General features: G+C 55.2%; 12 protein-coding genes across 12 annotated transcripts; 6 read left to right on the plus strand and 6 right to left on the minus strand.

The window, feature by feature from the left end:
* Positions 1-1,547: 1,547 nt before the first annotated feature.
* Positions 1,548-4,083, minus strand: B0T15DRAFT_548965 (uncharacterized protein; the record flags this gene model as incomplete). Its single annotated transcript, XM_062870207.1, has 9 exons — positions 1,548-2,223; positions 2,298-2,600; positions 2,670-2,857; positions 2,925-3,015; positions 3,070-3,211; positions 3,276-3,542; positions 3,600-3,680; positions 3,741-3,792; positions 3,972-4,083. 9 exons carry the CDS (start codon positions 4,081-4,083, stop codon positions 1,702-1,704), a joined length of 1,758 nt encoding a protein of 585 aa, XP_062727215.1. The 3' UTR covers positions 1,548-1,701.
* B0T15DRAFT_75580 (uncharacterized protein) lies at positions 4,083-5,266 on the minus strand. Its single transcript, XM_062871284.1, has one exon. It carries the CDS (start codon positions 4,874-4,876, stop codon positions 4,187-4,189), a length of 690 nt encoding a protein of 229 aa, XP_062727216.1. The 5' UTR covers positions 4,877-5,266; the 3' UTR covers positions 4,083-4,186.
* An 865-nt stretch (positions 5,267-6,131) lies between these two features.
* B0T15DRAFT_521478 (uncharacterized protein) lies at positions 6,132-7,244 on the minus strand. The gene has a single exon (XM_062868563.1). It carries the CDS (start codon positions 6,797-6,799, stop codon positions 6,332-6,334), a length of 468 nt encoding a protein of 155 aa, XP_062727217.1. The 5' UTR covers positions 6,800-7,244; the 3' UTR covers positions 6,132-6,331.
* A 115-nt stretch (positions 7,245-7,359) lies between these two features.
* B0T15DRAFT_75592 (complex I intermediate-associated protein 30-domain-containing protein) lies at positions 7,360-8,685 on the plus strand. Its single transcript, XM_062871285.1, has 2 exons — positions 7,360-7,548; positions 7,617-8,685. The coding sequence occupies exons 1-2, from the start codon at positions 7,470-7,472 to the stop codon at positions 8,339-8,341; spliced, it is 804 nt and encodes a 267-aa protein (XP_062727218.1). The 5' UTR covers positions 7,360-7,469; the 3' UTR covers positions 8,342-8,685.
* Positions 8,686-9,029: 344 nt separating this feature from the next.
* B0T15DRAFT_386275 (uncharacterized protein) lies at positions 9,030-10,258 on the minus strand (the record flags this gene model as incomplete). The annotated part of the gene is made up of 2 exons (XM_062864313.1): positions 9,030-10,065; positions 10,128-10,258. 2 exons carry the CDS (start codon positions 10,256-10,258, stop codon positions 9,030-9,032), a joined length of 1,167 nt encoding a protein of 388 aa, XP_062727219.1.
* A 747-nt stretch (positions 10,259-11,005) lies between these two features.
* B0T15DRAFT_521481 (uncharacterized protein) lies at positions 11,006-15,125 on the plus strand. The gene has a single exon (XM_062868564.1). The coding sequence runs from the start codon at positions 11,149-11,151 to the stop codon at positions 14,731-14,733; it is 3,585 nt and encodes a 1,194-aa protein (XP_062727220.1). The 5' UTR covers positions 11,006-11,148; the 3' UTR covers positions 14,734-15,125.
* A 160-nt stretch (positions 15,126-15,285) lies between these two features.
* B0T15DRAFT_75650 (uncharacterized protein) lies at positions 15,286-16,565 on the plus strand. Its single transcript, XM_062871287.1, has one exon. It carries the CDS (start codon positions 15,417-15,419, stop codon positions 16,341-16,343), a length of 927 nt encoding a protein of 308 aa, XP_062727221.1. The 5' UTR covers positions 15,286-15,416; the 3' UTR covers positions 16,344-16,565.
* Positions 16,566-17,689: 1,124 nt separating this feature from the next.
* B0T15DRAFT_75666 (uncharacterized protein) lies at positions 17,690-18,889 on the minus strand. The gene is made up of 2 exons (XM_062871288.1): positions 18,613-18,889; positions 17,690-18,513 (listed from the first exon to the last, which is right to left on the minus strand). The coding sequence occupies exons 1-2, from the start codon at positions 18,753-18,755 to the stop codon at positions 18,081-18,083; spliced, it is 576 nt and encodes a 191-aa protein (XP_062727222.1). The 5' UTR covers positions 18,756-18,889; the 3' UTR covers positions 17,690-18,080.
* Positions 18,890-19,962: 1,073 nt separating this feature from the next.
* On the plus strand, positions 19,963-22,872 carry B0T15DRAFT_75894 (major facilitator superfamily domain-containing protein). Its single transcript, XM_062871291.1, has 3 exons — positions 19,963-20,372; positions 20,425-21,124; positions 21,181-22,872. The coding sequence occupies exons 1-3, from the start codon at positions 20,219-20,221 to the stop codon at positions 22,490-22,492; spliced, it is 2,166 nt and encodes a 721-aa protein (XP_062727223.1). The 5' UTR covers positions 19,963-20,218; the 3' UTR covers positions 22,493-22,872.
* B0T15DRAFT_388957 (uncharacterized protein) lies at positions 22,815-23,956 on the plus strand (the record flags this gene model as incomplete). The annotated part of the gene is made up of 2 exons (XM_062864468.1): positions 22,815-23,208; positions 23,298-23,956. 2 exons carry the CDS (start codon positions 22,815-22,817, stop codon positions 23,954-23,956), a joined length of 1,053 nt encoding a protein of 350 aa, XP_062727224.1.
* Positions 23,957-24,186: 230 nt separating this feature from the next.
* B0T15DRAFT_75886 (uncharacterized protein) lies at positions 24,187-25,100 on the minus strand. Its single transcript, XM_062871290.1, has 2 exons — positions 24,509-25,100; positions 24,187-24,434 (listed from the first exon to the last, which is right to left on the minus strand). The coding sequence occupies exons 1-2, from the start codon at positions 24,977-24,979 to the stop codon at positions 24,417-24,419; spliced, it is 489 nt and encodes a 162-aa protein (XP_062727225.1). The 5' UTR covers positions 24,980-25,100; the 3' UTR covers positions 24,187-24,416.
* A 119-nt stretch (positions 25,101-25,219) lies between these two features.
* B0T15DRAFT_389480 (uncharacterized protein) lies at positions 25,220-26,308 on the plus strand (the record flags this gene model as incomplete). Its single annotated transcript, XM_062864492.1, has 2 exons — positions 25,220-25,960; positions 26,030-26,308. 2 exons carry the CDS (start codon positions 25,220-25,222, stop codon positions 26,306-26,308), a joined length of 1,020 nt encoding a protein of 339 aa, XP_062727226.1.
* Between the last annotated feature and the right edge of the window lie 142 nt (positions 26,309-26,450).

Raw genomic sequence — 26,450 nt, forward strand, 5'->3', positions numbered from 1 at the left:
CAGCCGCTCAAGTTGTCGCACGAATACCATTGCTTTGGTTGCAGAACTCTCCTTGCCGGTATGGATGCTTTCTCGGCTGATGCGTTGCCGCCGCTCTGATCTGTCTGGCCCATCGCATTTTGCTCACTCACCGGATGCGATGAAATTCAGGGTGAGCGGCAGAGCTATCGGAGGATCCCGTGGTTAGTATTCGCTTAATGAAAATGAACGGAGAGGAAAGAGAGTAGAAAACTCTGGACGCCCAGAGGGCCAGAAGCCACTGATCGCCATTCCTCTCCGCCGTGGGGGAGAGCAGAGTGTGTATGTTCTAACCCGTCTGAGTTCTGTTGCCGGCCAGGAACTCTCCCTTGCTCTGGTTCCTGAACCTCCAGGCAATGCCTGTTCCCAAGATTCTGCGCGTCACGTCAGTATACTGTCTCCGACGGGCAGGGTAACGGAATGCCAGCGCTGGGGGTTTGGTCTCTTCTCACAAGAATGCTCCATATGTCACCCAGATGATGGCATTGGACGCTTGGAAGGACGGTTGACCCATGGTTGCTTGCGTCAAGATAGTCAGAAGAGCTCGGGCCCTGGATACGGTATGTTTACTCCGTACTAGTATGTTGTTGAAAAGGTTTCGGATGGGGGCAAAGATCGAGCCCTCGCAGTCCCGGGCGTGCGGTCTTTTATAAATAAAGGGGAACTGCTCATGAATGATGAACCGCGCCAGCCCGCGCAACTCGAACCTTACCCAGGTCGGCTTCGAACGCCGAACTTTTTCACTGCATGACCAATGATTCTTAAGACCGAGCCATGCCTCCCACGCTTTCCTGCAGCAATCATGTGCGGAGTGGGGTGTAAGCGGGTCCGCCACAGCATTGGGTGATGCCAAGCCTCCTTAAGGAGGGCCCCCCTGCGCGGACCCGACCCGACAACCCTACCTCTTCAACTTCACTCATCATCGCCAACAAGCACTGCAGACAAGTTAATAATGTAAAGTTTCGTTCATTCGTTGGCCTCATGCCTCTACCTATCGGTGTGAGATAGCAACGCCAGGAAGTCATGTCGAAGTCATCTAAAAGCAGATGGTACACCCCGAATACCCATAACTCCCCCGGCTAATCCCAATTAACGAGGCTTTCAGAAACAAAAGAGGACCCAGACCGGAGAGAGCTCCAAGATTATGGCAGCCCTGGCCGACACAAAACCGCCGACCAATTCCCCCTTTCATCCATACCTCTGTGAAAAGAAAATAAGAAAACCTAAACCGACAAGATTGCTGAGTATCCACACACCAGCACCTCACTCTCAAGAATGCGATCATCGCCCAGGCAAAGCCTGACCGTTCGATCTCCGAAGACCGCCAAGGGGAGACGCCGAAACTAAAGATGACCGTTATTGTCGTCATCGTCATCAACCTGTCATTGCTCGACCCTTTGTTCAGGCCGAGTGGACAAGTCGTCGTCAAGTCGTGATTGCCCGCCCTTTCTTTGAGCGGGTCTGAAAGACTCGTCAGGTCGCCGTCATTGTTGTTTCTGTCATGAAGTCGACTCGATGGCGAGAAGCATGACCGGACATTATGGCGACGAGTGCTGTACCGCCGATGAATGAAGATGAAAGGAGAAAAAAAATGATGAAAATCGAGGACCAAAGCGATGAACGAAACGATGTTGTGTTAACCCTGACAGTGAAAAGATGAGAAGACACACGAGGCTTGTTTGATCAAGCCTTGTGGTGGTAATGATGCTCACGGGTGCGGACGCGAGTGGGCGTCTCCGGAACACGAGTGGGCGTCTCTGGAACACGAGCCGCGTGGGCTGAGGCGACCGGCGGAGTGTACGTGTAGAAGGTGTGACCAGTCACCGGGTCCTGGGCCATGGACATGCCAGGCCAGTAGCCGCCAGCGTACGTGAACGGGTTGGGCGCGAACGCGGAGCCCGTTGGGGTGATGGGAATGCCGGCCGCACTGAACATCGGGTGTCCGTCAGCGGGAGCCGTGGGGCTCGGAGCAGGGTAACCGAAGGGCACGAAAGCCTGTCCAAGAGGGCTGGGGTTGTAAGGGTAGCCGTTCTCAACACGGCCGGGAGTATCCTTCTTGGCGGAGAAGTGGCCACGGGCAGGTGTCTTGGGCGTGGTTGACGTGTTGATGTTGAACGCCTGGGACTTGACACGGCGAGGAGTGCCCAGATGCCGGAAGACCTTCCGCTCGACCCTCAAGATTTCGCCGCGGAAGACGGCTTGGTTCTACAAGCGAGAAAAGATTGTCAGCATCAAGTGAAGGCGGCACAAGTGTAGGCGTCACATGTGCGACAACTTACAAAATTCTGGACCGCGCGGTCCGGCATGTCAGCCCGGGCAAACTCGACAAACCCGAAAGCCTTGGTGACGCCGGCGCCATTGGTTCGCTTGACAATGGTCGCATCGAGGACCTCACCAACATCGGAAAACAGGTCCATGATCTCGTCCTCATCGACCTCAGAGGGCAGGTTGCCCACGAAGACAGAGCGACGGTCCACATCGTACTTGCGAAGGAACTCTTCATCGGCATCAGTGCGTGAGATGAAGTTCTTCTTCTTCACATCGAAAGCATCAATGCGGAATCCGTCATGCTGGCGGACAGCCTGTGAGCAAAGGTCAGCACGCTCGAGTTGCTTTGTAATGAGAGCCGAGTTGAGTTGACTGATGCTTACCGAGTTCAGGTCGCGCTTCGGATCAAACTTGGCAAACTCGACCAGGACAGCCGAGGGAATGTTCATGGCCTGCTGCATCTGAAGGCTCAAAGGCTCGCACTTGCTGAGCTCACCATACGGCTCGAGAATCTCACGAGCGATGTCGGTGGTGATGTCGTCACCGCGGCGACTGTACATCACGAAGGTGCCTAAGATGAGCAAAGGCATGTGTCAGTGTGTGTGGATGATGGAGCAGCAGGTCGACGCCACACTTACGGTTTGCCTTAACCTTCTCGGTGCGGCAAGGGCGACCAAGGATCACAATACCTCTACCCTGTTCCACAGCCGTCTTGGCATCCTCGTCGTTCTGGTGTCCGTTAGAGAGGCCAAGCTCGAAAACAAGGAATGGCCGACGACTTACGGTGTACTGGGCAAAAGCATAGGGCATGCCGGTACTGGTGCCCCTACCCTCGCGGCGGATCTTGACGAAAACAGTGCCGAACCGACTGAACTCACGCGTGACGGCCGCCTCGAGGGCGCGATCGTCCTTGCCCTCAGGGAGACTGTTTGATCCAATCGTCAGAGTTGATCATCGTCAAGAAAGGGCTTGGACGGAACATGACTTACTTGGCGACGAAAACGCAAGCACTGGGCGGGTAAAGACCCTGGGGGTCAACACCGCTGATCTCGTGGCCCGTGCGGTACGGAGTGACCGGCATAAGAGCGTTTCCAGCGGTCACGGAACGCAGCTGACGGCGCTCCTCAATGTCCCTGATGGGTGTCTTGGGTGCCATACCAAAGGTGGCATCCTTGTTGGGCTTGAGAGCGGTCTTCAGGGGAGAGGTCTCAAAGACATCACCGCTGGGCCGATCGCCAAGCTCGAAAGGAACCGAACTGCGAAAAAGGAATCAGTAAGTGGCCGTTGGAGATGCCAATGCCATCAAGACCTACTCAAGATCACGGTCCGAGCAGCTGGAGACATCGCTGGAAGCGATGCTCATCTTGCCGAACTCCTGGGTGATAGGAGAGAAGCTGGCCCGAAGTCAGCGAGTGGAACAAGCGAGACTCCCCTTGGTTCTGGGGGCAACTTACCGAACACGATGAGGAGAATCGTCCATGCTGGCAGCAGACAGGCGGCAACCAGCTGAAAGGTGTCAGCCAAAACCCGACTTATAAGCCATCCTGATGGGCTTCGCCATCAAGGTTCTCAACCTCAAAAACCATCTCTCCTCGCCGCCGCCAAAATGTGCGAAACAGGATGGAGATGGAAATGAGGGAGAAGACAAGGGAAGACAGATATCGACTATTGAAGCAGCTACTTACCATCATCCGAACCGTATCCGGTCGTGGACTCGTCGCTGAGACTGAACGAGCGGGTCCGGCGCGCCTTACCGGGAGTGGCGGCAGCGCGGGATGCTCTGATCATGGCCGACATTGTTGAATCGGTGATTGATTGATCTGGTCAAGCTGAAGTGATGGTCTTGCTTCCACGAGGGAAAGATGATAAGAGAATGGATATTGGTTTAAGAAAAAGAATGTCAAGTCCTGTGGAAGCGGGTTGATGATGGTAACCCTGCTGCTGGCCTTGTGAGATAAGTCTTCTGCCTTGCGGTGGTAGAATTGTTGGTGGTCAGGTCGGTCAACAAGGGAACGCGTGGTGTAAGACGCAAAAGAGGGCCAACAGTTGGGGATTTCTGGGACCGACTTTCAAGTCTGACACCGAGGTGACAGAGAGAAGAGGTATGACAGGAAAGAAGTATGACAGGAACGATGAAGCTGTGGAAGACGGAGAGATCTCTGGGCAGGTGAAAGATGGTATTCCTGACGGAGAACTGGAGCAAGGATCGGTGATCTCGGTTCGAGTTCAGCGTGTGAATGGGATGATCGGTTGAACTCGGGGAGGGAGGACAAGGAACAAGAAGCCAAAAAGATGGGGGAGCTGATCTTTGGGGGGGTGGAGGGTGGGAAGGAAGGGAAGGAGCGGCCATGGTTGCAACAAAGGTGATGGTGCCCGGGTTTGTGTCCTTGCATCTCAGGCCCACTGCCCACGCTGGGAGAGGGAAATCGGCTTCCTTCCACCCCAAAACACTTGTCTGCAGGCAGAGGGCCTTATTCTCACTCTCCGGAACCCAGAGGGACTGCAGAATCAGAGACGGAGCAGACGAAGCAGGCGAAGCAGACGAAGCAGACAAAGCAGACGAAGCAGACTGAGGCAAAGCCAAGGCCATAAGACAAAATCAGTTACTCGCAGACGCTGTGCTCAAACACAGGAGGGTAGGAGGTCACTCACCTTTGACGCTTTGCGGTTGCACTCCGGAAAGACACCACTGCGAGCAGGTTGTGGGTTGTGTGAAGGAGGGAAGAAAGGTTGAAGCTGCGGAAAATTTGGGCCGGTATTTATGCTCACGGGAGAAGGAAAGGCTGGTTTGAATCAGCAAGGTGCTCGGGACCGGCGAATCAGAAAAATGCGCCTTGGGTGAAGACGGCGGCGAATCACGGAGGCCGATTAGGAGACGGGGCTCCGGTTGACGTTGATTTTCGGCAGCTGATCCCGGGGCTCGGCGAGGCAGACCGGGGGCGCTGGTTATGCTGTGACTCCGGCGACGGCAAGCATGCACCGGAGGACCCGCTTGCCTGATTTGGAGGGCCATCCGGGGGTGAATGGTGGCTGACAGGGCAGCCTTGCACAGGATACAGTGCCGGACAGTCATAGGAGTTACTTCTCAGGACACTCCTATTATTGTTGCGGTATAAGTCAAGGGTATGCGACACTCAGGGGTGTGCAATGAGACTGTCAACATGACAGCGATGTTGTCAGTGTAAGGGGTGCTGACTTGCAGCAAAAGGGCGTCACAACAGTGACAGGTCTCGTTTGAGGAAAGGGGAGCCCCTGCCCACTCAGGGCTGTGTTAACAGGCTCCAAGCTGTTGAGTGTGATTTTGTTGTTTATATTTACTAATTCAGGGGTGTGGTTCCAAGCTGGTTCGATCAGAGGCGATGGGGATTGATGCAAGCAAGGGGTGTGGGCGCCTCATTTATGGGTAGACGTTGGCGAGTGACGGAGTCTGACACAAAATGTTGGAGCAGAACTGTGACTGGAAGTTTGATCCGATGCGTGGGGAAGAGCAAACAGAGGCATAGCGGTGTCATGTTGAAAGGGCTGCAGAAAGGGTGCAAACTAGAGTTCAGGACACAATGGATGAGATCACCACTTCTCGGAAATGGATAGTGTGGTTGCTCAGGGCCCCAGTGACTCCCAGACTAAGTTTGTGCCAACGACCAGGAAGTGGGGGAGCGGCAGTGAAGGGAGATGCCAAAGCAGATGTTGAAAGGAAACGCTCCATGGAACTCGCCCTTGCTGTTTGGATGGATGTGCGGGTTTAAGAGACTGTGTCCCAGTCACAGATGTGGATGTGATGGGACACCCAGAGCGCTACATTATTGCTTTGTTTGAGGTGATACTCATATCTTGAAGACTCGACCTTGTTACATGATACAGAAGAGACACGACAGCGGCGAGAGAATCAGCAATTTTACAGGGAGGTCTGGACAAGGATGAACAGAACTCCAATCTAGTGCGTTTATGTATGGGCTGGCTGCAGGATGAAAGTTGCAGGTATGATGGAGGATGGATGAGACAGCAATGGAAAGCCACCAGAGACATGCCGGCCAGAGAGGAACATTCAAACCCTTATTGTCACCTGCTGACCAGATCCCAATATGAAATAAAGTACGTACAATGAAAGATCATTCTTCCAGGAGCCATCTGGCAAATCCACCACAGGTCTGCATGAGACAGAAGGTTGGACAAAACAGAGCCTAAGTATACTGCACTTTCGAGAGGCAAGCTGTGATGACAAGCACAAGTTTGTGATTGCCCCATCCGGTAGGTGCAGAAGGTGCAGAAGAAGCAGTTGTGGAACTTTCACCTGGCAGGAACTGTAATGATTCCAACTCTGTAACCATGAATATGGGGAACCTTGCATTGCTCGACGAGATAAAGCAGAAGCAGTGAGTCCTTGTGGCGGTGATTTGAAGAGGGCTGAAATGTTGAGGGTTAGGAAGGTCGACAATGGAAGGACGTAAAGTACTATGCGTAGGAACCTTGTGCGGCAGACAGGAAACTTCGAGTCAACAAGTAATCCAGGCATCACTGCCACTCTACAACTGATGGATTTGGGCTACAATACGGCGGTGGACCGTGGTACTGTGCCATGAAGCTTGCCTTATCGGATAGAACTTATGGGAGAGATGTGGTCCGTGAGCCGATCCCGCGCTGGACTGGAAGAAGTTTGGAACAACTGCTTTGAGCTACCTACTACATAAGCGGCACCAAATCGCCGTCACGGTTCAGAAATGAGCCGCTCGGAGAGCTGAGTAATGAAATCGTAAAGCTTTATGGATGAGATATGGGAAAACAGGTATACTGTAGATATCTCAGCTCAAGCACCAAAGGCTGGGGTTGCTTGCCCTGGTTACTTTGCCGGCAAGGCACGTGGTTGAGGCTAACGTTAACCTTGGAATGCCCCACCATCATAGCGGTTACGGCCACCCCAAGGGGTATAGCCGGTAACCGCCGAATGCAAAGTGACGTCCAGTAAAACCATCAAATGGTCAACTTAATTAATAGGCTCTTATACTGTGTTGTTGTTGATGGATTAGGCACCTCCAGCTCGTTTTCCAAGTGGACTATGCTGGTGCAATCGAGAATATGCTCAGGACCCTAACCTAACTGGCGCTGACGCCCAATCGAGGATCAACTTACCCGGTAGCTCTCCAGTACATATTCCGTTCGTCCAGCAAGCTCCCTGGCTGCCCATCATGCAGGCTACAAGGCCCCTCTTGTACAAGGGCTTTATCGGCCGCAGCCTGGATGAGTTCAAGAGGCTTTCACACATTGGTACGTATCAACTCACAGTCGACCGGGTGATCATCGTAGCGCCGCTGACCGGAGGGTGTTGCCGACAGTCTTCAGCCTCGAAGGTATCAAGGGCGCCAAGACCCCCTATGAACTGCACAGTTTCCGCAGCCCTTCGTCCATTCAAGATTGCAAGGTCATGTCCGATGTAGAGATCGGCGGCGTCTCGAATGCGAACCTCGATTGGGTGCCCTCCCCTCCGCCTTCCTCCGGCGTACGACCCCCGTCTCCCCACTCGCCGGGCTACGCCCGTTTCCACGGAACCATTTCCACACAACTCCCCAAAAACCGCCCGGAAATCAAGCGGACAGGCTACGCGGCCTTCAGGACACGAGACAGGCCGCCCACCGTCTTCGGGCGCAGTCTCTGGAACATCGACCCATATGTTTACCTCGCCCTGCGCGTCAAGTCCGACGGCAGGAGCTACTTCGTCAACGTGCAGACCGAGTCCGTGGTTCCCACGGACCTGCACCAGCACCGGCTGTTTGTCAAGAAGCCCGGGGAGTGGGAGACGGTGCTGATCAAGTGGAACGACTTTGTGCGGACGAACCACGGCTTCGTGGTCGAACCGCAGACCGAGATCATGAGGCAGAAGGTCAGGTCCATCGGCGTAGGGCTTACCGACAGAATACCGGGGCCCTTCGAACTGTGTATTGAGAGGATGTGGGCTACGAATGACGAGAGCGAAGCGGATAGTGTGCTGGATGCCTCGACGGCTAAGGAAGGGGAGCTGATGACGAAGCAAGGGCAGAAGATTGCTTGGGGGAGTAAATAAGGCGGGAGGATTGTGTTGGATACGATTGTCTCGAGTGCTCCCTGCATAGGAGCTAGAGCGTGCACAAGAACCGGCGAAACCATGAAAAAGGGGCCCAAGATTAGCAACTACCGGCTGCTGCTGGAAGGCCTCGGAATGTCGTGTCCACTGAGTTAGGGATGTAGGCTGCGTCTTGCGTGCCTTGGTTCGGCCATTGACCGTATTGCCAGCCCAAAGACATTTTCGCGGTTATCAATTGGAGATTGAGTCAGACATCGGTCATGGGAAAGGAGCGTCTAGGTGGTACGACCGTGGTCCACTGTTCTCGAGGTTTGCTCGACCGTGGCAATGCTGACAGCCCGAGAAAGCAAGGATGATTCAGGCTGAACGCAATGCGAGTTCAGGTTGCAACCAAACCATCATTCGTCACCTGCTTCGTACATGCCATCGTGTCTGTCCCATAGTGATTCGACAATGTCCCAAGCCCTCCCTTTTCCGGAGCCATCTAAGTTCTAGTAGTCCCAACGCCGTTACCAGATACCGAAGAATGACACACAAACACCAAGAGTACCATGATACTGCCCTAAAACGCCAGTAAGATGTTGAAGATAGCCCAGTCGTTCCGTGTCAGCGTTCACTATCTTCCTTTCCTCGATCCCTAAAACGCCATATATCAGTTCCACAATGTCCTTCTGTGCGCGTCTTCCATTCAGGGTTCAGGAATGGGGATAACATAGATGGGAAAGCCGTACCATTCACGCTTCTCACCGACTTTGCTCCACCGCACGTCATCAATATCCTTCTCCCCTCCCTTCTCCCACTTCTTGATTTGCTCGTCTGTGAAGCCGGCTGCCCGTAGCCGTTCTGCTCCTTGGATTTTCCATTTCTGGCGGTCACGAAACGCCTCGAGCGCTTCGTCCCAGTCACCGTTTTCGGCAGGCTCTAGTTGCACGTCCAAAGCGGGGTCATAGTCCTCAGCAAAGCGATTGTCCATCGTGGCCGAGCCCCGGATCGCGCCTCTTCCGCGTGTGTGCACAGGAGACCTCGATGGCGGTGCAGGACCGATGAACTCTTCTAGCGGGTCGGAGTCATTTTCATCGAGAGGTATGGCACGTTTTGAACGACTGGAAAATGTCTCGTCGTCCTCGCGAAGCCGTCCATAGTCTCTGTGCCTGGAGGACTGGCTTTCCATCAGGTCCTGGTTCTTTTTCGAAGCTATTCGACGGGGCCTGGAATGACGCAATCTATTATCCTCCTCGCTGCTGTCCAGCGGTGACCGATCGCGCTGCTTGCGCTCCTTGTATCGCGGCGAGCGTGACCTGCTGCGGCGATCCCGAAGCTCTTCTGCTGTCACGCCATGACGTTCTCGGTGGGACCGACGTCCCTCTTTGTCTTGACGATCTCCGTCGCGCCTGATTCGCCGGCTACTTCGTTCGCGGGAGCGATCTCGAGAACGATCCCTGCTGCGTCGTCTGGTGTCCCGCCTTGGTGTGTCCGTCGGCTCTGTCTTGTTGGTCCGCTCCCGGCCTTTGAGAATAGATGATATCGCACCCAGCTGCCGGCGTCGTATATCTGAAGCACTCGGGTTGAGCTTGCGCCGTTTCTTCTCCTCTACCTCGGTCAGATTGTCGAGGCGCGCCTGGGCTTCCGCTGCTTCTTTCGCTAAAAGGGCGGCATTGTGGCTCGTCGTTTCTTTGATGATGCGCCCCAGAAAGCGTGTGTTCGGCTTGGCCTTGTTCAACGGTCTATGCGCCATCCATCACCGTAAGCCACTACGTCTCAAGCGTACCGGATGGGAGAGGCATACTTTGTGGATTTGAATGCCTCAAGGCCCATCGAAGAATATCTGATCGAGGCCTCACTCGCCTCTTTCGCTAGGAGTTCTGCGACAGCATCGTCGGTCAATATCGTGTCATGGCTCAGGCGTTGCTTGTCCATATCCTCCAAGGTGTGACACAGAGGATCCCAAGCCGCAAGATCAGACCAAGGGTTGCGAGATGCGGCCGATATGGCCGGTTGTTGTAGGGCAAGCTGTTCGCTGTTTAATGGACGTACAGAACGGAGTAGTACGTATCGTGCACAGGTAATGAGGGAATGGATCTTATCGATTATCCGTACGGAGTACCGCCGTCATCAATTACTGTGCAAGCTCGGGGCTCCCCACCACTGTGGGGCCTTACCTATGAAATTATCAACCGCTCTGTGAGTGGTATGTCGTAAGGTACCGTATGTAGGGTACTGTACTTAGCCTGAGGTCCTTCGTACTGTACCTACTCGGGGCAGCCTGGTGACAAAAGGGACTGAGTCCTTTCAACTTCCCTTATTATCTTACCTCTCTCTTTGTCACCGATCCAGGGCTTTCGCGGACCCATCCGAGCCAGAGTTGTGTGTACATACCATACAATGCTCAAACTTAACTGATCGTAAGTTTGAGAAACACAACGTCATTCAGACGAAATGGAATCGAGCTGGAGGAACCAATCCGACTCAGACAGCATCCATTAGACCCATGAAAGCACAAAACAATAGAGACAAAGACTCTAAAAACAATACTGTATCATTGACGCTCAAGCGCACTTGGAATCTTTGCGTTTTCGCATGTTTGACCTTAGACGGCGGACAAACGGGGCTTAAAAAGGGACGAGTTTGCCCGTCCGTCCGTGTGACGGTGTTACCAACACGGCGCCGCGGCACCCCCACCGACACGCGATTATCTCGCCTAACTGGACGACAGATTCACAAACCCCAGCAATTGCGCCGGCCGCAGGTGAAATCTCCAATTGACTGCGGCGCACCATTGTTACCCGCACACGGCGCCCAAGCCTGAGATGGATGCGCTTCAGCCGAAGGTCGACTCCATTACCCGGGAGGTGGGCGAGATCAGCAGTGTTCTGAGAAGCTATCTTGAACACGGCCTCACCTACGGTCGCAAAGTGCAGCCACCGAAGACGAAGGCAGGACGGGACCTGCTACAACACCTACTGGGTCGAATTGACCAGGTCTCCATCGGCCTAGTTGATATCTGTAATCTGGCCGCGCCGCGCACCTTACCCTCACCGCCAGCGGTCCACGAGTCGGTCAAGTCTTCATCACACACCCCTATCACCACTCAGCAGATTTCAGATCGCGCCGAACCAGCCAAGGAGCAAGCACCCCAGGTCGGAAGTGTGACGTCTTCATCACATACCCTTATTCCCACACAACAGACCTCAGCTCCCGCCGAAGCCGCCAAGGAGCAAACACACCAGGTCGAAAGTGTCACTTCTTCATCTCATACCCCTATCGTCATACAGCAGAATTTACCGTGCGCTGAACCAGCCAAGGAGCAAACACCTCAGGCCGAGAATGCCAGCAGCGACCGCGAGCCAACATCAGCGCATCTGCCTTTGGACGCCGAGCCAAAGTCGGAGTTGCCCACACCTGGCGCAACGGCCCCCTCTGCCGGCACACCAAGCCCTCACGCCGCACCTCAGGCCTCAAACGGCATCAGGTTGAGCGATGGCTCCGTCTACCAGACTCCGGTACTGTCTGAACATGCGTCTCCGCTCTTCGACTGCACTTACCAAGACATCCACAACCTGAATGAGGAACTCTTTGAACTTTACTCCAGCCACCCTGTCGTGCGAGACCGAGGTTACTTCAAGCTGCAAGTCCGAGAACTCCCACCTCTCAACGTGCAGAAGGTGGCTCGCCCAACCAAGAACCATGCCACTTCATTCACTTACAAGGCCGACAAAGTGGGTCTTGTCAAGGTCGATACCGGCAAGAGGGCCAGGTTCTCTTCGCCGAAACTGCCCCTTCCCGTGACTGATCAGATCGACTGGTCGTTGGAAGAGCAACGGCGTCTATGGAATAACTCAGCAAAAGAGCCTCCAAAGGGGTCCCGACCATATATCATTGGCAATCCGCTTTTCGAAGATGTCGAGCTTTCTCCCGGCGAGAAGCTGCGGCGTAGAGGCCGCGCCATTCTTGAAGGTATCAACACTCAGTATGTTTACTTCAACCTTAAGGGCAAAACAATCACGACGATGCACAGGGAGGATGCCCATGTTCGGTCGGAGAACCTCCTCCGCTCCGGGCAGCACAAGTTCTGGTGCTTCGTCAAGCCTGCTTTCGCCAAGAAACTGGAAGAGAGGATGGCACTCGAGTATCCTGAGATGCGCCGTTGTTCACAAGCCGTGAGGCATCTCAGCCGGCACATTCCTCCAGAAAAGCTGGACGAGTGGGGAATCGAGTACACGCTGGATTACTGCGCACCCGGGCAAGCCGTCGTGACGGAGCCAGGTACATATCACCAGGTTCTAAACCTTGGGCCCAACTACGCCATCGCCATCAATCTAGAGTACAAATCATCCCCGGATATGCCTGCCGATTATCGGTTCTGCAATAAGAACTGCCCTGACAAGTTCGCCATCTCTGCAGACGACTTCCGGATATATGAAACCCCCCCGCCGCAGCCGGGAGAGGAGCACTTACCGCACACCCCTGAGACGACGTGCTTACAAGAGCGCCATGCAACGGTGCCAGATGCTGTCGCGCCATTGAGCCCTGAGGCCACAGTCTCACAACCTACACAGTCGGCAACACCGCTCCCTGAAAAGGCGGCATCGGATACGCATAACCCACTAGAGTCACAGGCCGTGCGGCCTGCACCTCAGTTACCACAGGAAACAAATGCGGAAGGACAAGAGGAGCAGCTCTCGGAAGAACCTCTGAAAAGGACCGAATCACCTGCTCGGCCGCCACTTCCAGCCAACGCCGTGCAACCGCAACAATTGCAGCAGTCGCACGTGATGTCCGCAACTGCTCCGACTCCGGGACTGATTAATACATCTGAGTCTGGATCCGTGGAGCAGGCGAGCCCGCCGGGGCAGCGGCTTCCTCTGCAGGAGCCTCTACCCGCCCTGCTTGAGGCAGCGGCGACTGCAACGACTCAGCGACCTGACGTTGTTATGCAGCCACAAACCCATCTCCCAGAAGCCGCCGCGCGTTCCATGCAGATCCAACCCCAAGCCCACCCGGTTATTCAACGGCACCCTAAACAAGGTCTCAACTCTCCGCTGGTGGGGGCATTGCCACCGATCCGCAAGACAGCGAGGATGATCAACTCAAAAAGAGAGCTCGACATGTCGACGGAGAGGCCCTCAAAGAAGCGAAAAATAGAGCTGCCGCCTACTCCGCCTGCTCAAGAGATCCCCGACAAAGGCGCAGTGGAGCATGTTTTCGCCCTGCTTCGAGGCCGTGAGGCTGTCCCGGATGGAAGTGTGATCGCCGACGAGCTTTCGAGCAAGCTAGGATTTGACCGGCTCTCACTCTTGGTTCGAGAATGGAAACAGTACTCCAAATCAAAGCCAATGGTATCCGGCGGATTTGAGCTTGTTAGGTCGGTAGAGGGGCCGATGCACGGCTACCCGGAACTGCACACCTTCCTGTCGCGATTTTGTAGGATGCAAGTCGAACGATCTTTTGAAAGAGCCGCGGCGGGAGTGGAAGGCTCACAACATCAGCTCGTGGACGAATTGTTGCAACTGCTCGAATGGGACGAAACGAAACGAGAGGATCTACATGATTACTTGCGTGAAGGCCGGTGTTGGAGGAATATTTGTGGAAACGATGACGGTCTGCTCTGCCTCCTCCCCCTCGAAAAGGATTGCATCGATCTCGCATTGTTCAAGGACGAACTTGCGTCTTTCCACTCGAAACTCGACATCGAGTATGTGCATAAGTTGTCCGCTATCGGCAACATGCTGCAGAAGTCGATATGGGAGTGCTTAGAACTTCCGGAGTTCATCTGGGAAAGTACAGACACCACAGGGCTTACCGCGGACCTGATCGCCCCTCTCCTGGAGCCATTCCGCATCATCAAGTCGTGCTATTACAACGAAGGCAAGGCGTCTTATTGGTTGCGCCCAGCCGGATGGCGTTGGCATTGGCCGGCGGATCCCAGTGTTGTTATGCCGGGCGACCGGCCCTGCGATCTCTGCACAAGCAAGTCCTGTCGCTGCGCCGAGACCAGAATCCCGCGAATCCCCCGCATCTCGGACGACGGATCAAAAGGGACTGGCATCCGCTCGGTGGGCCCTTACAAAACACACGACATCCTCGGCGAGTTGGTTGGCGAGCTGGTGCCGCTGGGTGCTTGCGCTGGCGACTGGACGATGACCCTCTGCCGCCCGGACCTGGATGACGAGCCGGTAGCGGATATCTACCCTAGACGGATGGGCAACTGGGTGCGGAAGGTGAACCACAGTACAAATCCCTCTGCCGCATTCATGGTGATGAAAATCTCTGGGCGGTGGAGGCAGATGCTTGTGGCGATAAGGGACATCGGGGATGGTGAAGAGATCACGGCAAAATATGGGAGAGGCTTCTTCAAGAGGCAGCCCTATTCTCTTGTGGAGGGGCTTCATTAATCCGATCAGAATCGTCTTCGGGACGATATGCATTTCAACCTCGGCCTGCAGGGGATGCGGCGGGGATAGAATGAGCTGCTTGTCCGCGCTGTCTTGCTATATTCAAGGCCGCTTCCGGCGGGGGGTTGCTTGCTTTCCTTGTTTGACTCTTTCCATTTGGGTGTCTCATTCTTACACACTCTCTTCTGACCTCGGGTGGTAAGAAGCTGGGCTCCCACCAGGCTGAGGACCTGGTATCATTAAGTGAATAGGTTTAGGTGGTCATGGCTAGGATGGGGATGGAAAACAGCTAAATAGGATATGAATAGTTGCTAATTACTTAGCGGTACACATAGCATTCTGTAAGAACAGCTTTATAACATGATACAGCATCGAGATGCCATACAGCTTGACTCCAGTGTTCATCACGTCCATGTGCCATGAAGCTTTGGGAAAGGTACCTTGATCGTGAAGCCGTCGTGGAACTCGGAGCTTTGGAGGAGCAGAATCCAGGGTTAGGGGAAGGTTCTTATCTCATCCCATCTCGTTCACTAGCCGATTTTGGTAACAACATCAACAAACACCGCTCTCATTGCGATTTTAGGAACGCGATAAGCATCACCGCGTCTAACCAGCTCGGCCAAGGAGATTGCTCGAGAACCTCGAGAGGGGCGAGCTTAAAGCTGTCTCGCCCATATAACACGATGCGCCGCGCGCCCTCGCCCGCCGAAACCGATCGGCAGCGCACCGCCAAGGTTCTGCGCGCTCTCCAGGACCTGCAATCCGCCTCGGGTCATGAGTATACCATTCTGAAGATCAGCGAGCCCATCTCCTCCGCTGTACCATCACGCGACAATCACAACAACACCAACAACAACAATGAACCCGCAAACGCCGTGGCCCGCACCTCGGACGTCTCCACCTCCTCGCTCGATGCGCCGACCCCAGCCTCCCTCGAAGCCGACCTGGCGCACTACAAGGAGCTCTTCGCCAAGCTGCGCTTCTCCTACGTCGAGCAGGTCACCAAGGAGAAGTTCATCCGCGCCATCGTCGGCGACCCGCCCCTGATCGTCACGCCGCAGGAGAACGCAGACCTCGAGGAGAGCAATGCGGCGGCCAAGGCCACGCTCAAGGCGCGCAAGACCGAGGTGGCGGGGATGGTGGCCGATCTCGAGGCGCGCGGGCGCGATCTTGCGGGGCGATACGAGAGGGTTCGGGCGGAGATGGCCTTGCTAGAGGAGTTGCCCGGGAAGATTGCGACGCTCGAGAAGAGGGTGGCCGAGTTGAGGGCTGCGCAGCAGCTTGCCCCCGATGGGAAGCCGGAGATGAATCTGCCGCTGGGCAAGACGCTCGCGCTGGTGGATGAGAAGAGGAGGGAGCTGGCTGGTTTGGATAGGCAGCTGGAGCTGCTTGGCGGGCAGGTGCCGCGGAAGAGGAAGGAGATGGAACGGCTGCGGGCCGAGGTGGCCGCGCTGGAGAACAGGAAGGCGAATAGTGCTGCCGCGGCGAGGGAAGCGAAGCGGAGGAGGGAGAATGCGCAGGGCGGGGTGGAGGACGAGCTCGAGGCGAGGGGAAGGTGGTACAGAGCTTCCGAGGTCGTGTTACGGCAGGTTCTGGATCTGCAAGGGTGACCGGGATGTTCGAGCTGTTCTCGGCTCCTTCGGCTATGTATGGTGTCTGTGGAGATCATGAGAATTATGAGGTATGGGATGGACAGGATAACGTGGTACTGGTGTAGTTTGGCGTTGGTTGGGCATGGTTTGGCAGGTCGGGTAAGGTGCTTTGGGGATCACGGCGGTCACATCTCTCCTCACAAAAGGTGTTGGGCGACATCATCTGAGTATTTTGACGACGGGCTTCCAATGAATATCGGTCCTGTGTCACCGTTTCGACTATGAGGCAGGTGCTTGGACTGGGTACTCCATGGCGACATCACCTAAAGTCCGGTTCAACAGAGCTTCACCAAAGCTGGAATATGATGTTGGGCAAGTCTTGGAGCTGCCGTGTCACAAAAGGTTGCGGTCACACAACATTCAATACTGGATATCTAAGCTCGAGCTAAGGAAGTTCGCAGATGTGTAACAACCGAGAGCACCCCTTGCATATTTCTGTTCTGAAAGAGAGGGATCTGGGCTTTTGCAAGAATGGCACTTGGCAAATCCCTTCCATGGAACAGCATGCAGCGATTTCCGGGTGGCGTATGCATGCGATTGAGATAGGCATGGTCGGGTTACACAGCTTTATGGTGAAAGTCGTGAGGGCAGCGCTGGCTGAGACTCGGGTGGCGTATGCATCCAATTGAAATAGGCATGGCCAGGTTACACAGCTTTATACTGAAAGTCGTGAGAGAGCTCGACTCTGCTGCTCGTGTTCCATACGGTGATTGCCGGGTGGCGTATGCATCCAATTGAAACAGGCATGGTCGGGTTACACAGCTTTATGGTGAAAGTCGTGAGGGCGCTGCCTCTGGAAACGACTCTACTGCTTATGTTCCGCCGGGTGGCGTATGCATAAGGTTAAAACAGGTATGGTCGGGTTACACAGCTTTATGGTGAAAGTCGTGAGACCGCTCTGCCCTGGACGCGACCCTACTATCTATGGCTGCTTCTGTTCCATCGGCAATTGCCGGATGGCGTATGCATGAAGTTGAAATAGGCATGGTCGGGTTACACAGCTTTATGCTGAAAGTCGTGAGGGCTGCTGCTCTGCTTTGGACACGACCTTATGAGTGCTTACTTCCAAGCAAGTTCAGCGCATCTCCCAAAACCCTCCACCATGTTCTCGGAGACCCCCAAGGATCCCGAGACCAAACATGCTTGAATTTAACCCAGGCTCCAAATCATCTATCCGGTCCTCACGATTGTTTCAACGAGCAGACTCGAAGGTCGCTGAAGGCCAAACTGCCCACGCACGGCAGCTCACGATGAACGTGCTGAGACCGGAAAGGCACTGTCAGAGGTACGAGGCAACGACCCAGTGAACTTCGTGGTTACTTAGTTCTCTCGGCTTATCCGTCGAAGACACGGTAAGCGGGTGCCATACCGACACCGGCACCGGCACCGGCACCGGATGAATGACCTTGACCCCGAGCCCAGATACATTTCTGTCCAAGGGCAAGCATTCTAGGTCAGAACTGCCACCCGGTTCCCCCGAGACATGGCCCTGAGTCGATGCTACCTGCCTAGCTTGATATATCAGCTTTCGGGAACCTAGAAGGTAGATACCAAGAGGACTCTACCCAGTTAGTCTCAGTCAAGCAGACCTGTCACGAACGAGGCACAAGGCAGTATTCAGGACGAAGCGTGCGAAGCGTGGAAGCCTGGTTGTTGGCATGCGGGTATCATTATTCATCATCGAATCATACCAAATCATGTTGACCTGCCGAACAGCCTGCCGAGGAGGTTCGGACCAGCGTGTCCTCCGCCTCCCCGGTTCCCATGCCGTCTTGCCTCGTTCCTGATCCACTCTTCGAGGAACTTCCGATCCGCCAGCCGTCTGCCGTCCGTCACCTTGGTCTCTACCTGGGCCTCGCCGGCATCGAAGCTGAGCAATGTCGGAACCGAATTGACCATGTAAGTGAGACCCAGCCCGGCCGCCATGACGTCGGGCGCGTCATATTCGACGGTGCAATATCCCACACCGCCCTCGGCCTCTCCAACGCCAGACTCGATGAGTTCTTGTATCAGCGGTGCGACGACACGGCACGTCGAGCACCACGAAGTAGTCCAGAGTGTCAGCAACGGAGTCCGCGACGACGAGGACAGCAGCTGGTAAGTGTGGAATTGGTCGAGGTTACGGACCCTGCGGGTGAGAAGCAAAGAGAACATATGACCGGTCAGCTTTCCAGTGGTCTGAGTCCAGGAAATCGGATACACCTAGTGCAAGTCGGGTCGGTCTTACGGGGAATGGGTCTGGTTCGATATCCGCACTTGGCGTGACGTCGAAAACCGCAAACATGACACAGGCTGGGAATGAATGATAACCGGCTTCGCTCTCAAGAGCAAGCGCCAGGCGATTGAGGGTTGTGCGCCGAGAAGCTGCATGATGTGCCCAGATGTGACATGCAAGTTGGTGCAGAACGTGATGGAATATTCAGGCAAGTTGGATGGATATCAGGCGTGAAATCGACCGATGGAGTGAGTGTTGCTTGTGACTGCGATCGCCATGTCGACTACCTGCTTTGTTTGTAATGGGTACGGACTTATCGTAAATTACCATCGGCAGTTACCTTATTTGCCCGCTGTTCTTGCAGTGACCCCCACGTATTCCGTACTTTACCAAGCTTATTAACTTCTAGGGTAGCACTGCTACTGTGTAGTGTACATTGGCATGCGGAGCATGAAGCAGCATACAGTTTATCTCATAACCATCATCTCGGCCGGATAAGCGGTGAGTTGGTGGTGAGTGCGTCTCTAGCGTCCCTGTTATTTTTGGGTGTATAATTAGAACTAAGATCCAATACAGGATGTTTCCCATGGGAGTCGCGAAAGTGCGGCGTTGCGGTTTGTCAGGTGGCTCAGCTGCGTCATTCTGCATCGGATTCCAGGGTGCTCACGCCCAACCGCAGAACGCCGGAGCGCATGTGAGCCTGCGGGGGGAAGATGATCGCTCGCTTGTTGTTGCGGAGCCTCGTCTTACCCCTCCATTGTCAGACGGCAACAGTGGACCATTTAGCTGCAGTGGTGATCACAACCCTCAGGGTCCCCGCCGTCCGCGTCCAACGGTGAGGGAACCAACTTGAAATTGCCAGTGCGAGGATATCCTCGCGAGTAGTCTGCCGCAGACAGCATCACAAGCCTCGCTCCTTTGTTTTGAAACGGCGCCGTCTTCTTTCCCGTTTGACCGCCCCGCCGCCCCGTTCGGATTTGGCGGGCTTTCCTTGATTTTCGAGGGTTGTTGAGCTTTTGACTGGCAGTCAACCATCTTCCCCAGAGATCTGCTCCTGTACCCAACCCCAGGATTTTCCAACTGCACCTAAGGCCCGCGGTTCCCATGACCGCGCGACAGGCGCTCGGTTTTGTCCAGGCTGTTCTTAGTTGCTCTTGGCGGACCCTCTGTGCTCATCCTATGCCGTGAAGGATGGAGGAGACCTGTCCTTGAAACTGACCCACGTGTGTTGGTGGCCTGCTCGCGTTCTGCTATATCTCGGGTGCCGCCTCCTCTACTGTCTCTTTCATGTACTAGTAGTATCTCCAGCTCACCACTCCTCATTCCTCGCATCTCTCCAACCCTACCTGCCGCAGGAATCCAGGGCCTGGGGCGGCGGGTCTACCATCTGCTTGTCTCAGTTGCGGTTGAGCAGGTGACCTACAAAATACACCCCCTAGTGGTGGCGATACCGAAGGTACTAGTAGATATCAACATCCTCGCCCACGCTCTCAACCTCCAACCAACAACGTCTTAGCCTCAAACCGCGCGGGCTGGCTTTTGGAGACGGGTATTAGAATCACGTCAGAATCGAAAGCGATAGAGTTGGGTATACAACGCTTTCTCCTAGCGGCGAAACATGGGTCAAGGTACACAGGAAACCCCATCAAAACAGCCATGGCGATCTATCTTCACCCGCAAGTCGAAGGGCGTGCAAGATCCCCGTGAAAAGCGCGGCGATTCGCGATGGGCGTTGGGCATTCTGGAGGACAAGAAGACAATTGAGGTGCCAGGTATGCTATAGAACCCTTCTTTAGTTTGCCAACCAACTGATCCGGAAGTCAGGCTCGGTTCTGCTGTTAGCCTCTGACCACAATGAGCCGCTTGGCCTGCGGAACGCACCGGCAAGAACTTCTCACTCGTCCATCCCAACAGGGGTACACCGTCAGGTCCCCGATGAGACGGTGGAATCCCCGAAGAAGAAGACCCGTGATGGTAAAATCATCTTGGACCCGCAGCCCGAAGAGTCAGCCAACGACCCGCTCAACTGGCCGGCATGGCGGAGAGATCTAGCACTGCTGTCTCTGGGGCTCTTCTGCATGGTTGGCGGGGGCACCACCCCTCTGCTCGCGGCAGGGTTCACGGACGTCGCCGAGGAGTACGGTGTCTCCGTTCACAGCGTCTCGCTCACGACTGGTCTCTACATGATGGGCATGGGCCTTGGGTCTGTCATCTTCTCCCCTACCGCAATCTTGTGGGGGAAGAGGCCGGTCTATCTTTTCGGAGCGGTTGTCTACATCGCGACTTCGATCTGGTGCGCTTCCTCGCCCAATTTCATCTCACTTGTGTTAGCACGCATCTTCCAAGGCATTGCCGTCAGCCCTGTGGAGTGCTTGCCATCGGCCACCATTGCCGAGATCTTCTTCCTGCATGAGCGTGCATTTCGGATTGGAATTTATACCCTCTTGTTGCTGGGCGGCAAGAACCTTGTTCCGCTCGTCAGCGCCGTCATCATCCAGAATATGGGATGGCGCTGGGTTTTCTGGTACGTGCCTGAATTGAACATCGGCTGTCGATGGCCTCTAACGCGGTATATGCTAGGGTTGTCGCTATTGTGGTCGGCTTCTGCGGCTTGCTCCTGTTCTTTTTCGTCCCGGAGACATTCTGGGATAGGCATCCAGTTCCACGGAAGACAAAGTCACGGCCAAACTTTTTCCGGCGGTTATCGTCCAAGCCAGACGTCTTGCAAGCGAAGCGTCCTTCAGCCGCACAGCCGTTGACTGAACAAGCTGTGGATGGACCAGTATCACCCGGCGGTCGCCCAAAAGCTCACCATGTGGGATTTGCCCCAGATCTGGAGACAGACATTGCGAAGAACGCCGATGCGTCGAGCGAAAGCACTGGCCAATCCGCGCAAGAGGCTGTTCCTGACAAAGAAGCGGACACTGGCAACCAAGCTCACTCGGGTCACGAACCCGCATCGCCCCAGGTGCGTTTTCCGACGACAGCTACACGGCCACCGCCCCCGGAGAGGTTACCATCCGAGACAAGGTCGTTGGGCCCGGCCTCCAGCCGCAGGGAGCACTTCGATACCGACACCGAGTCGCAGTCCATTCGATCAGCCGGACCGGTGCCATACACCGCCGCCCTGCGCGAGCAACCGGCCCGCTCGTTTGTCCAGTCCCTCAAGCCCTTCAATGGCCGTTTGAACAAGGACAAGTGGCACAAGGTGGTGGTCAGGCCTCTGATTCTCTTCTCCTACCCTGCTGTCCTCTGGTCGGCCGTGGTCTATTCGTGCTCGATTGGCTGGCTCATTGTCATATCCGAGTCGGTAGCCGTCATCTACCGCGAAGGGGCCTACAACTTCAACGCTCTGCAGACGGGTCTTGTGTACATCAGCCCCTTTGTTGGCGGCATTCTCGGCTCCGCGGTCGCTGGCCGGGTCTCGGACATGATTGTCAAGTCGATGGCGCGCCGCAACGGTGGGCTGTACGAGCCAGAGTACAGATTGGTCATGGCGATCCCCATCGCCATCACGACGGTGATCGGTTTGATGGGCTTTGGCTGGTCAGCGCAAGTCCACGATCATTGGATGGTCCCGACGGCCTTCTTCGGCATCATCTCGTTCGGATGCACCATGGGCTCCACGACGAGCATCACGTTCTGCGTCGACAGCTACAGACAGTACGCCGGTGAAGCGCTCGTCACGCTGAACTTCAGCAAGAACGTCCTACACGGCCTCGTCTTCAGCTTGTTCGTTACCGGGTGGCTTGACGATGACGGTCCGAAGACCGTGTACATCTGGATTGGCATCATCCAGCTGATCCTGCTGCTCTTCACGATTCCCATGTATATCTTTGGCAAGCGGCTGCGTATGTGGACGGTGCGCAGGAATTTCATGGAGCGGTTCTAGAGGAGTTCTGGTATACATATTGGAGGTTTCGGTTCAAGGGCCGGGGTTGCTGGTTAATTTGGCGTTCGCTCGTTGCATGTCATACTATAGGGAAGCATCTTCGACATGTTGCACCTTGGATAGAGGCGGGCTTCAGGAGAGAGGGGCATTTTGACCTAATCAAGACACATAAGACACCTTGTACGTAAGGCTACGCAAGGCTCTAGCGGTCCCTACACCAACAATGTCCGTGACGTCATTGCTCCCTCCCAAATTTACAAGCTGGCTGTTTTTGCTGCAGGCTCCGTAGATCTACAGTCTTCAACCACACGCCCACGCGATCATGGGAAACAAGAACCGACCCGATGAAAGGGTAGTCTACCTGACCTTAAGAAAGGTGTTCAAAGGACCCAATGCTAGAGTACGACGGCCGTCGTTGATCCGGAAACTAATCATTGGGCATCAAGACCACGAGGACATCGCAGCTTTAATTAGCGCACACAACATCGACACATTATGCAATATAACGCGCGAGTTGCTTACAGAGCAGATTTTTGAGGCGACACTCAAGGCGAAAATTCGGTTTCCTGAAGTTTTTGACGTTTCGCCGGCCCAAAGCGCAGATAGGGATGCCTCTGACGCCGAGGCTGCTAGGAACGATGCGAAAGCGATAGAAGACGCTGCCCAGGGTCGCCAAGGGGTTGCCTCTGATATTACGCAAATCGAAGCAGATACCGGTGAGCAAAAATTTCCTTTGGCATTTAGCAAGCGCTTGATGGCTACCAACAGGTTGCTCCGTCCAGTCACGAACCGGGAAAATCGTCAGCCGACATCTTCCGAGCAATAGCACCGTATCCCGTCGCTATTCCTGTCTACCTGCCCTTCAGAACTCAGCATCGCCTTCTCGTCAAGGTACAAGCGATCATGGAACAGGCATGCTTCGAGTTTGGACAGCATACTATGCCTGATGTTCTGCGAAAGCGTCGATGGGACTGTCCCGAGTCTTGCGAGCTTAATCTCTGGGCTGCAGAATTCCTAGCGCGCCAGAGTATGTTTTCTGGGAAGGGGCCCGGCATCGGGAAGCTAGTTGCCGGCCTTTTTCGCTCGGTAGCCGACATCCGACACACCGCTGTTCACCGCCTCCGTCATCGCGCAAGGGGAATAGAGCAATTCTTGCTTGACGCCGAGAGCCTAGTGATACTCCTAAAAAACGATGGTGGTCTAAAATTAATCAGAAAACTCCGGCGGGATACGCAGTTAGCAATCGAGGAGCTGGAACGCAACAAGCACGTTCTGATATCGAAGTTCGAGGAGACTTTGAAGAGAATAGACGCGCAGCGGGCTGAGCTGGACCGGCTTGAGCAGGTGGCTATGGCTAACATGGTGAAGGAAGATGGCGAGTACAGGACGTTTACTGGCACGAACTTGGAGCAAGATATCGAATGCTTAGAAGTCGAGCAATACGATATTGGCCAAGTATTTTAAGAACCAGTGTTCGCCATCGGTCACCGCGAGTTAATCAGGAGGGGGATCATCGAAGAATTCATAAGCGGTGCTGCTGAGCAGCTCTCCAAAAGGCGCAAATGATTTCTTGTTGCGGGGTGGTCTGAGCGCCCTGCCCTCCATCTTCTTGCAGTCGGCCCACCACGACCTTTTCCTCCACTTCCACGACCGAGAACACAGGCAATACCATCATCATTCTCGCATGGTCCTGCACCGGAGGGTTTGCCTGGTAAATATTCACGGCCCCGCTGAGTGGCAATCAGCGGCTCACTGATCCGTGTGCCGCACCAGACCCTAACCCTCGCACCCCTCTGCCGCCGAGATGCACGGATATCTACGTAAAGCCGATACCTATTCCCGTAACGTAGTTATTTTGGAGTATCTACGCTTCTCGCCGAATTCCTCGCCAATTCGCGGCGAGCCCCCCGTAATACCCACCGGCTTACAGCGCATTACGGCACTATTACCGTTAGCCTTGCGGCAGTTTTAGCGCCTTGCGCGCGCCCAGCCTTTGCGCCACAGCGGCCAACGAACCTTCTTCCGCAACCTTTCATTCCTCCCGGCACGGTAGCGAAGGCTGCTGGCACCTCCTCCTCTGTCCCCGTCACGGCGCCGCGAAAGCAACGAGCGCCGGCGTTGGGCCAGTACAGGGTGGTGCAGGGCCTCTTCGGATTCCGACTCGCTCGAGGACGTGTATGGCGGGGGGTCGTCGCGCTCAAAGCGCGTGTTTCGCGAACGGTCGAGTCGACTTGGGTCGGCGGCGAGCACCTCGAGAGCCGGCATTGCCTGCGCCGTAATGGCGTTCTGTAGCTGTAACCGGTCAAGATGTCGCGGCCGGCTTGTCGGGAAGGAGAATGAGAGAGAAACCGTGGGAGCGACCGGAGGAAGAAGAAGGCGTTGGCCGGGCGGGGAGAGGGTTGAACGAAGTCCGCCAAGGCAGTTCCCGTCGGCGACCGTTGCTTCAAAACAGAACAGCTTGGCTATACAACATGGATAGGACATCATCTGTTAGAACGGAGTAACTGGCTCGATTCTTCATTTGCGAACGTCCATTCTGCTCGCTTCAATTCAATGTAAGGTAGGTCAGGTAGTCATCAATCATCATCAAGTTGCTGATCTCAACCCGGCCAGCCCATACTGCTTGCCCCACCATGTCAAAAGCTACCCCCACCAAAACTCTGCTCTCTCTCTTCACCTTCACACATAGGACCCCCCATCCTTTCTGAAACCAAAGAAACGACCAAGATGACCTCCCGTATCCCTCACCTCCTAGAGCCCTACCTCACCCTCCCAGACGAGGCCGGCCTCATCGTCTTAACAAGCGTGCTTGGCGCAAGCACAAACTGGCTGCTGCTGCGCCACATCTACTCCCTTCTCAAACCGTCTTCATCACCACTTACCTCAAGACCGTCACCGTCACATGTGACATGGCCAGGGGGGGACTGCAGGAGGGGGAGCACTGAGGACCAACAACAACACCAAGGACAGCAACAACAGCAACAACGACAGGAGGAAGAAGAGGATGTAGCCGTTCTGCTAGTGAGCTTCCTGCGCGACTTCGCCTTCTGGCGCGAGAACGCCGCCCGTCTGGGCCTCGACCTCGAAGCTGCTGCGCGCAGGGGCAGGTTCGCGTATGTGGATGGGCTGAGCTCGCTCTTCTCCCCTGCACCTTCTTCACACGGCCCGGGACAGCAGCAGCAGCAGCAGCAACAGAGGGGGGTTGGGGTGGAAGGATGGAAGCGGGTTCTAACCAGTCCTGCGCCGGGGGATATGGGACGGGTGTTTCTTGAGAGTGTGGAGCAGTTGAAGAAGAAGGAGAAGAAGGGTGGGCTTTCGACGGGGGCTGGAAACGGGAGTTTCGAAGGGGGAGGTGGAAGGAAGGTAGTGCTGGTTATTGATGGGCTGGATTTTGTGTTGGCTGCGTCGAATCCAGCCGCTGGGACGGCAGCGATCGCGCTGAGGGAAATGCTGATGGATCTGAGAGAGGTGCGTGTCCCTCCCTCCCTTCTGCTTCCTTACATCAAAAAGGCAGGGGAAGAGCTAACAGGAAACCAGACAACACACGCTGCCATTGTTACTCTGGCGGCTGATGACCCCCTGGTCAAGGAGCAGGAAACCAGCCTGGAGAAGCAGCATGCCTGGTTCACTCTGCATCTGGCTCACGAGGCAGACACAGTCATGAGCTTGAGATTACTTGACACGGGTGCCGCTAAGGACGTGAGCGGTGTCATTCGGATCACGGGGGGCGGAGGCATGTCCCACACCGAGGGCCACGAGTATCTGTATCATGTGGGAGGTGACGGTGGTGTTAAAGTATTCGAGCGAGGCCAATAGAGTAGATGATACGCCTCCTAAGAGGCAGTTCCCCAAATCGGCGGGCCATGCCTGCTGTTTGCCGGTGAATTGGATCGGCTTGAACCGGCTGGCTTCTTCGGTCTCGCTTGCACCTCTTGGACCCCAATTCCTCTGCCCCTTC

The sequence above is a fragment of the Chaetomium strumarium genome (genome assembly GCF_033439665.1).
Source record: "Chaetomium strumarium strain CBS 333.67 chromosome Unknown B0T15scaffold_1, whole genome shotgun sequence".
In the NCBI taxonomy this organism is placed as follows: Eukaryota; Fungi; Ascomycota; class Sordariomycetes; order Sordariales; family Chaetomiaceae; genus Chaetomium; species Chaetomium strumarium.